This window comes from Parus major, chromosome 23, assembly GCF_001522545.3.
Source record: "Parus major isolate Abel chromosome 23, Parus_major1.1, whole genome shotgun sequence".
Lineage (NCBI taxonomy): Eukaryota > Metazoa > Chordata > Aves > Passeriformes > Paridae > Parus > Parus major.
This window is the reverse complement of record NC_031791.1, coordinates 703,974-714,312: the sequence shown is the minus strand read 5'-3', so window position 1 is coordinate 714,312 and position 10,339 is coordinate 703,974. Positions and strand designations below refer to the sequence as shown.

Sequence of the window (10,339 nt, the reverse complement as noted above, 5' to 3'; positions counted from 1 at the left end):
GCCCGGAAAGGTGCCCGGAAAGGTGCCCGGAAAGGTGCCCGGAAAGGTGCCCGGAGCAGCGGCTGGGGGAGCCTGCAGAGAAGGAGGCTCAGGGGGACCTTTTTTGCTCTCTCCAGCTTCCCGAGAGGAGGGTGCAGCCAGTCAGGCTCTGTTCACAAGGAACAGGGGACAGGACGGCAGGAAACAGTGTCAAGCTGTGTCACAGAAGGTTTATATTGGATTTTGGGGAAAATCCTTCATCAAAGGGCTGTCGGCCCCTGGCACAGGCTGCCCAGGCTCGTGGTAGAGTCCCCGTCTCTGCAGGGATTTAAAATCCATGTGGATGTGGCACTTGAGAACAAGGGTTAGTCGTGGCCTTGGCAGTGCTGCGGGAACAGCTGGACTTGAGGATGATGGTGAGCTTTTCCATCCTGAAGGATTCTGTGGTAACGAAACTGCACAGCTGAGTTAGTCCAATGTGCAAAGCCTTACACAGCCTTAAGACCAGCTCTAATAGGGACCAGGATCCCTGGCAGAGCCTGCATCTGCAAAGCTCAGCTCTGAACCCGCACAGCCTGAGCACCCCCTCAGGCTGAACAGATCTGTACTGGGAATTTAGCAACTCCTATAAATGTTATTCTTCATGTGCCAGGGAATACAAATTTATCATAACTCAGACACTAAATCCTTTTGAAGTCTTGAAATCTCTGCTTCACAGAACGAGACAATGCCAGGCTGGGTTGAAGAGCCATGCTCTCCCAAAGCAAGTCCTGGTTATCCATTCATCCACACAGACCAACCTGTAAAAAAGCCAGCTCCTATCTCTGGTTTCTTGTTTCTTTCAGGAGACAAAAGACACCTTCAGCAATCAGAGCCAGGGCTCCTTTCCAAGACAAAGGAGAACCAAGCAGATAAAGTGGTGATGTCAGCAGTGACAACATCCAAATGTTCACACTGGGACTGCTCTCAGGACCAGCCTGAGGGCCTGGGAGTAGCTTTGTCAAGCCAACAACTCAGCTAACACTATTTACAGCTCACAAAGGCAGCGAGATAATGAGAACATTCAGTATTTTGTTTTTAAAAGGCCAGGTTTGCCACTCAGCCTGGACACATTGCTCCTGTGTGAAGAAACAGTAATAACAAAAAAATCACATTTATACTAAACCTGTCTCTGGTTCCAGGCAGGCTTCTCTTCTACTCCCGACCCTAATAAAATCAGCTACTAAAATCCCTGGACAGAATTCACAGGCAGTGTTCCAGGAGCAAGGTGAATTTAAGGACCAAGAAGTTAAAAAAGAAAACTAGAAACTCTGGAAACCTACTGCCCTGTTCCATGCCCTACTTACCGAGCCCCAGGAACTCCACACTCCCTGTTTCACAGCAACTCACCCCGGATTACCCAGAGGATTGACCACATGTCCTACAAGGTCTTATTTCTTCACACAAGGAATAAGATTGTTCAATTCTGTCATGAAGCACTTCAGCAAACGACATTTCTCACTCAACATCAGCCTTTGCCACTGTCTTGTCCCAGCCAGCCTGGAGACCGAAGCATCTCCACCCCAGCACATCCGAAGGCGAGCCAGGAAACCACAGAACCAGCAGAATTAACCTCTGCTTTCCCCCAGTCAGAGATATGGGAACAAACTACAAGACCACTTAACAGCTTCAGAAGTCACTCAAAATGGGGTGTCACAGAATTACAAGGTCTCTGGCAGGTCAGCAAATAATCTCTGTAAAACATTTGGCTTGTAGCTGAGGAGGGAAAGGCAGCAAGAGTTCAGACACCTTCTCAAGTTGTTTGGGGAGGAATTATTGGGTATTAATTTTCAGAAGTGCCACGCTAACTGGATGGATGGCTCAGCGGAACCACTTGCAAATACAGCAGGCAGAAAAACAGCTCTGACATGTCATCAAGTGCCCCAAGCACCCTGACAGCACTCAGTACATTAATTACACTAAGAATTAGAACAAATTTAAGAACAAAAGGCTGTCAGGATAATGTCCCAAAGTATTTTTGCTAACCCCTCAAGTGCACTCAACTTCTCTACAGTAATGCTTTCAGGTAGGTAAGGAGATCCTCTATGCTGCACCTTGTTTAAAAGTCAAATGCTTTCCACTGAGATCAGTTACCACCTCTGGTAACCTGCCTAAGGAACAGCAGGAATTTGCCTTTCTACTTGCTTGCAAGTTAGCGCACATCAACTGCAATTAAGGACTCATCTCAGGCACTCTGGCCACTTTGGTTCTTCTGGTGTGTCACACAGAGCCGTGTTACTGCTGCAAGCACAACATGCAGCATCTGAGTGAAATCCCAGCTTCTGTCTTCCTGGAAGGAAAACTCATCCCTTTGTTCTAGAACAGACGTTATGAAGAGATTGCCACTGGCTACTTAGCAGCAACTGCTCTTCTCCAGCAGAGCCGAGATGGTGACAGCAAAGCTCCCAACCCTGCAGTGCTCTGCACATCAAACCCAGCACACACCGCTGGCACTGACAGCCTGGCTTCAACAGAGACCTCAGAGCCCCTTCCAAGTGCCTGCAGGGGCTCCAGGAGAGCTGGAGAGGGACTGGGGACAAGGCCTGGGGTGACAGGACACAGGGAATGGCTTCCCACTGCCAGAGGGCAGGGCTGGATGAGATCTTGGGAAAGAATTCTTCCCTGTGAGGCCTGGCACCAGTTGCCAGAGAAGCTGTAGCTGCTCCATCCCTGCAAGTGTCCAAGGCCAGGTGGACATGGCTTGGAGCAACCTGGGATAGTGGAAGGTGTGTACCCATGGCCCTCCCAGCCCAAACTATCCAATGATTCTAAAATGGTTCCCATAATGGTTTAGAATCTCTGAGCATCTGGAGGTATAGCTCTGATTTTTGGGGATGAAGATGGGAATCAGGCAGACAGCCAGGTATCCTGCTGGGAAAATGCAGCAGAGCTGGTGGGATAAGAACCAAGTATTCACGTTTTCAGCCCTTTCCTCCACTCAGACTATATTTGGAGTCCAAATCTCCAGAAGCAGCAGATTCATATCACACTGGTTTATTTCTGAGGCATGTAACCCAGGAGTCAGCTTAGATGCTAAAACAAATTACTTCTTTGTTTGCAAAGGTGAAGGACTTGAAGAGTATTTCCTATTTTTAGGAATAAAAGAACTGGGAAAAAAGTAGCACAGCAGGAGATAAAGAAGATGAAAGTCAAAGGGGATGAAAGTCAGCATGGAATAAAGCAGTAGCTGCAAAAGATTCTTAAAGCATCCGTAAACTTAGTATTTCAGAAGCTTTCTAAAAAATCAGCTTTGGGTAACAGCCTGTGTGTGCAAAGGCTACTTCACTAATTTCTTCAAATGTTTTACAGTTGTCCCACAGAGATTTAGACCTTTTAGGGACTTAAAGGTTCCTATCAGAATACCTACAGAGGCAGTGTGTGAGCATGGGCAGGAACTCAGAGTGCAAAGTACAGGAGGTCAAAGGATACAAGAGCAAACACTTTCCATGAAAAGGCATCCCATGCTCCCTCTGAACCTGTTCATTAATGATTGCTCATTCCCAGGCAAGTGAACTGCAGGTCTGCTCTCACCTGACGTCGATCCACCACGGCAGCAGAGCTTTCAAGGCTTAAGGTGAGACTTGTTCTGCCAATCACAAAGCTTCCACTGCAATATTTTGCTTTTTAGATCTCCCAGACTTGCAGACAGATTAAATACTAGATAGAACACAATCCTTTGACCCAGAAAAAGCTCCAAACCTAGCTCAGATCATGGTAAGGTGAGTGAGTGGTCTTTGGAGGTGGCTTGGGTAGTGACAGCACAGGCAGTAGATGAACAGCAAAAATAGTGTGATCCTTCACCACAGGAAGGATCTGAAGAAGGGAAAGGCATCCCAGAGACATTTCCCTTCAACAGATCACTTGTGTAGGTGGGAAGCTTGAGGAAGCTTGGCCTGGCAGCATGTGTATATTTAGATTTCATTTATTCTCCCCACAGTCTCCATCCTCCCACTGGCTTCTCCAGGGCAGCACTGTCCCTCCAGCAGGGACCATGTGGGGCTGGCACCACTGCAACAACCAGCCCCACCTCCCATCTCCTCACAGAACAGTGCAGGCTCCCCCACTTCAGAACCTCTTCCATCTCAATGCCACTGCAACCTCAGCAATTCCTGCAATCCTAAAGCAAATGCCAGGGACGCAGGCACAGCCTACAGGGAAAGAATCCAGCTTTAAATCCAGCATTAGTGAAAAGCCAAGACATGTGAGGCTGTCCTGGCTGTGACACACCCCCCCGCCCCCAAATTTACTGCAGAGAACTGATGTAAAATCATAGAATCCCAGAATGGTTTGGGCTGGAAAGGGACCTCACAGCTCATCCAATTCCACCCCATACCATGGGCATGAAGATCTTCCATTAGACCAGGTTGCTCGAAGCCCCATCTAAAGTGGCCTGAAATGCTTCCAGGGATGGGGCAGCCACAGCTTCTCTGGGAAATCCATTCCAGTCCCTCACAGGGAAGAATTTCTTCCTAATACGCAATCCAAACCCACCCTCCTTCAGTTTAAGGCCACATGTGGCAACTCAACCTACAGTCACTTACTCAGGGCCATCTCCCTAAGCTTGCCAAAGTTTCTGTGCACTCTTCTCTATCCTTAACTCGAGGCAGGGCTGTGAGCAAATTTTAAGCTGCATACCTGTTCTAGAATACCATGTATGGACAGTTCTGAAACCTCACTGCAGCTGCCTGGAGACCTGGCTTCCACTCATCCTCACGGATGAGCATGAATTAAAATCTGAAGACAACAGCAAATTTCATTTTTAATTATCCAGCGCAGTCAGCCAAGGAAGGCTCCCCCACCCACCCATGGCTGGCAAAGCCTGACAGCTCAAAAGGATTTACACTTCTCTGTGCACTCCCAGTGGCCATTCCAAGCACACCAGCCATGCAGCACTGAGTGCAGTTAATGTCCAACCAGCAAAGGACACCAACGCACCCAAGGCACCAGGCTTGAAGGGAACAAAGGGCACAGACTGGGACTTCAGCTCAGCTCCATCTTACCTCATCTCTGGGATCAACCCAGCAGTCCTGAGCTTAGCAGCACTTGGAGAATGAATATCCATAAAAGCAAAGGAATTTTAAGGCAATTATAATAAAAGATCCATCTGTTTATTCTGTATTTAATACAGGCTCCTGGCTCCCAGTATGAAGGAGGTAACACGTAAAGCTTCACGACCAGCTGGGCATGCCAAGATCCAGTATGGACACTCCATCCTAAACAGGCATGCTCAAGTTCTTCAGAGGGAAAGGGGAAGTAACTTTACTTAAGTTGTCAAAATGTAAACAGAACGTAGAGCTTTTCACCTCCCAGGCCACCAGCAGTCATCAAAAGAGGGACTCTCAGAACCCTCAAAAGGCTCCAGCTCTGCATCTCACTGATTTAGCCAAAGAAATGGGGCTCAACTGCACATGAAAAGGGACACAAAGTTTTGTGATGTGAACAGAGGTGGCTGGTGGCAGCCCCAGCACAGGCTGACTCCTGATGAATAAGGAGAGCTCACCAAGCAAAGAATGGTTGGGGATGGGAGGGACCTTGAATATCTTGTTCCCCTCCCTGCTGTGGGCAGGGACACCTTCCACTACACCAGGTTGCTCAGAGCCTCATCCAACCTGGCCTTGATGTTGCTCACAGCCATCCCAGTAATTTGAGCTCTAGAGACTGAAAAACAGCCCTGACTAGGAGCTGCCACCTCCACAGGCTCCAGCCTCAGCTGCCAGTGCTCACTTCACCTTCCACCTCCTCCACGAGTCATCATTTGCAATTAGTTTGCCACAAGCCAATCAGAAGGGAAAGCAGTAACCACAGATTAAATGTGCACCTTACAGCCTGACAAAGAGGGTTGCACAGCAGCTCTTAGCACCAGGACTACAAGCACATTACACTTCTATGCAGGAGCTCTTGGCTTGCAGTGATCCAGCCAGGCCACTGGGCTCCAACACACCAGCTCTAGGTGAAGCCAAAAACCAGCCTTTGTTTGCCTCCCCAAGCACACTGCCCTGCTGACAAGTACAACCATTCCCAAAGTGTTTAAAAACCTGACTGCATAGAATAACCTAGAAATATTATGTATGAGTTAGAAATCACCAACTGCAGCATCACAGCCCAGAAGATGTGAGGTCAATATGCTGCATGGATACTGGTTTCCCACGGTGCAGGCAAGAGCTTTCATCCAAATCTCATGTCAATGGCAGGGAAAAAATGGGAATTTAACTCCTTTCTTGTAGCCATTTTAGGCAAACAGATGGAAGAGCTCTTCAAGGCAATCTCTAAGCCAAAAATCTGTGAGTTTTAGTTATAACTATATCCTTGCATCAGTGAAACCTACCAGCAATGAATTTGCTTGCTTCAGGGCAAGTGCTACACACTGCCTAAAGCAAGAGATTTATATTTTAATTTAAAAAAAAAATTAATTAAAAAAAAATCGTGTATCTTCTGCAACACAGAGCAGCCTAAAGCAATAAATACAGAACAGGAACAACCAGGAGCTGATCCTCCTTTATGCCTTGCCATGTGCCTTGTTCAAACCAGCTCATTGCTCCTGGCCTCTTCCTTATTAAGAAAGGGGATGTTACTTGTTTTCAAGAACTTGGGATAGCCAGAAGACCAGTATTCCAGGTTTCACAGATGGGAGATTCCAAAAAAGATCTTCCATATGTACAGAGCTTCAGTCAGATCTGGTCCACGCCACAAGTACAGCTGATGCATCTGCCAAACTATTTTCTAATCACCTTCTACATTTGAAATGAAGACACCAAGTTTAAAGGAATCAAGTTCTTTATGAAGCTTAACCAAGGAGGACAGGTCAGGTCCATAATCTGTGGCATGATGTCCAAGACCATACTCACCGGCGTTCTCTTCCATTTCTCTTGAACACTACTGTCCGCAGAAATTCCTACAAAAACAGGAAACAAAGTCAACACACAAATTCAAATTCCAAGTGTGGAGAAAGCTCAGATTTAGTTTTATTTCTCTATCAGCTCTGCTCAGTCTACACAAAACCAGTGTGGAGGGAACCCAGAGCAGAAATCCTGCCCCAAAGTAGAGAGAGTGTGACATTGTCACCCCTCTTTGAAGACATCAGGAGCTTCTAATGACACACATGCTGTGATGGAAAGAAAAGAGAAACAAAAATTAAGGTACCATAATTACAAAGCAGCAGTATTTGTTCCCAGGGAAAACATTCCACATCTGCCTCTTCAGGAAGGGATGTGCTGGCTGTAAAAGGGAACAGCCTACTGCTTATCTAGCCAAGGCAGCACAGCACGTGCACAGGAAGTATTTCAGATGTCACACAGCATCAAGGCACTTCTGAACATACTTTGGGGGGAAAAAATTAAAAAAAAATGAACCAGGATTTTAGTAGAAAAGCCAGTTTTTCTCTGGAGAAAGTTCTGAAATGAGGTGCCAGGGGAACTAAGTTTGGGGAAATTATGATGTGTCTTGATTTTGACAGATTCTACAGCATAGTAAAAACAGGCTCAGTATTTTAGAAAAAGGGAGTTTCTGTCCTCAAAATCTTGCAGTTCAAACTTAGACAACCACAACTGGACATGTCAGCAAGAACAGCATGGGGTGACTGGGGAAGAAATAAAAAATGAGGTTGTTCCAATGCCAAGGAGTCAAAGCACAGCCCACTTCAGCCTAACCTTTTCCCCATGAAGCCCAGGCCAACTCATCACCTTTGCTCAAAGCAGCAAAGCACAGTTTGGTGGCTTTAGTTTAGCATCAGATCAGCTGGTCATCTTCACGTGACAACCTGCTGACCGTGCAGCCCGTGCTCAGCTTGTTGGAGAGCACTGGAGCACCCCAGGGCTGCAGTGTCAGCAGAGACAACCACAACACACCAGCCATGGAAGCTCTGCCAGCGAGGCTTTTCAGCTTTGCTTTGCCCAGCTGTGTGGGGGAAAATGCTTCTTTGGATCAGACAGCCATGCTCCAGGCTACTTCTCTCTTTTTTCTATCCCATTGCAGTGATAATCTTGGAATGTGGGGGGAACACCCCAACACAGCCATTAAACCCCCAAAACATATATGGTGATCACAGCTTTAAAGAGCTTAGAAAACAGAACAAGTATGTGTACAGGCTTCTGGGCAGCAAATGAGTGGATCAAGAACATCAGAAGGTTTTGATTTCTGAGGCAGAAGTTGCTTAGGAAACACTCTCACAATCCCTATAGCCTAATCCATTAACATTGTTAAAATACAGCTTTCACACGCATTTGGATGCATGGTTTGGTGCATCCACATGCTGACACCATTTACAGGAACTGGAATGAATAAACTAGAGAATCATTTAGGCTGGAAAAGCCCCCTAAGATGATTGAGTCCATTAACCCAGCACTGCCGAGGTGGCCACTAACCCATGTCCCCAGGTACCACATCCACATGTTTTTGAATACTTCCAGGAATGGTGACTCCACCAGTGCTCTGAGCAGCCTGTGCCATGGCTTGGCAACCCTTTTGGTGATGAAATTGTCCCTGATATCCAACCTAAAACTCCCTGGCACAACTTGGGGCTGTTTCCTCTTGTCCTGGCTCTTACCCCCAGGAGCAGAGTCTGACCCTCATGTGCTCCAATCTCCTGCCAGGGAATGCTCCACCACTGAAGGCAGAAGAGCCACCATCCCTGCCTGCCCTTTCAAGCAAGCCCTTCAGGGAAAGGAAAGCAGAAGGGAAACTGAAACCACCACCTCAAAGCCTGCTTGAACCTCAGCACAAACGACAGCAGCACTCCCACTCCCCCAGAGCCACCAGGGAGCTGGCTTTAATTTACCTTTCAAGGGCATTCCTGCACAGACTGTGCTGAGCTCTGCACACTACAAGGGGCACATTTGTGCCTGCAATACTAATCTGGGAGCCTGTCACTGCTGGATGCTCACTGTGCACACCAGAGACATCTGCCACTGCCTGACAGCACAGCTGGAAGCACCTCAGTCTGTGCTGGGAGGATCTTTCTGAGCAGAACACGAAATCCACAATATCTGGTTATTAACAGAGCAAGCACAAAAGGCACACTGGGGAAAAGAAAGCGATGCCAGGGTAGAGGAAGAAGGAGCAGAGTCTGCACTCCTGCAGCATTGCCACAGGCTGCCAAAGCAGGAGTGCAGCCCCACCTGCACTGAGGAGCAGGCACTTCTCACCAAAGAGATGATCGAGAAGGGCAGATGCTACTGCCAGCGTTAACTATGACTGGCTAATTGGAAAGCTGTATTCTGGAATAATATTTGAGATAATCTACTCCACGGAATAGAAATTTGCTTTTAGCCCCTACTGTCACACGTTTCCCACCTACTTCTGAGAAAACTTGGATTTTTCATTTCCTCTAGCATGACATGCCACAGTTCCTCTGAATATTCATGTCCCGAATGCTCCCAACACTCCCTGGGCCTGAGAGCTGTGTGAAATCGCTGTTTCCCAAATCCCTGTTGTGGCACAGCTCAGCCACGTTCAGCGCTCCGGACGCTCCCCTGCCCCTTGCTACTCCGGCCACCACAGCAGCAGAACCCCGGTCTTCGTCTGTCTCGAGACTTCAAACACTCTACAGCTTTTCCCCCAGCTCTTGGTACCACTCTAAGAATTTGTTGCTGTTCCACTGACCCGGCTCTGAACTCCCAGGTGATGGCTTTTTTCCAGCTAGGCAGCTAATACACACAAAATACAAAATGACGGTTTTGAAGCCGTGTTGGAGTTTTCCACCCTATTTCTTCAGTCTTAACACACTCCCTCCTGCACGGGGAATTTTGTCTTTCCCAGCTCTGCCACGTCCTCCCACAGCAATACAAACCAGCCCAGTTCCAGGCTCTGGACCTCCTCCCATGCCCTCCCACTGATCCAGCAGCTGTGGCAACAGTCAGAGCTGACCCAGATGGAGACCAAGCACGTCCAGAGGCTGGGAAGGACAGGACCTCAACAGCCCCAGGTCAAACCACGACAAAGCCGCACACAACCTGTCGCTGTTTGTTCCAGCCTCGGGCAATCCACATCCATGAACTCCACTGAACACCCCTTTACAGCCTCCCCCTTTCCTCATGGTCTCACTGTCAGCAATCCTCACCCAGACCCCTGGAACATTAAGCATTCAGCTTCCTTCAGAATGAAGTGAGGACCTCTCTGTCCTCACTGCCCATCTCCTCCAGTAACACGAACAGCGTCCTTCAAAAGACTACGGCACGTTTCCAAAAGTCCAACTAAAACCTAAGCCATCACTGGTTGTTTTTCCCAACTAAACTAGAAAACTGACAACTCTTCGAAGCAGAAGTGGCACATTACTTCTCCACAGTGGCTGCCAACAGGCTTGCCTTAGGCATGGAAAGGCAATTTC

The 10,339-nt window shown here is 47.9% G+C and overlaps 1 protein-coding gene across 2 annotated transcripts in view; it reads right to left on the bottom strand.

The window, feature by feature from the left end:
* PHACTR4 (phosphatase and actin regulator 4) overlaps positions 1 to 10,339 on the bottom strand; it is a 59,261-nt gene that overhangs the window by 31,788 nt on the left and 17,134 nt on the right. For both annotated transcript variants that reach the window (XM_015649303.3, XM_015649301.3), the window contains exon 2: positions 6,864 to 6,910. In XM_015649303.3, coding sequence (XP_015504789.1) covers positions 6,864 to 6,879 — 16 coding nt within the window. In that variant the 5' untranslated portion in view covers positions 6,880 to 6,910. The remainder of the gene's footprint in view (positions 1 to 6,863; positions 6,911 to 10,339) is intronic.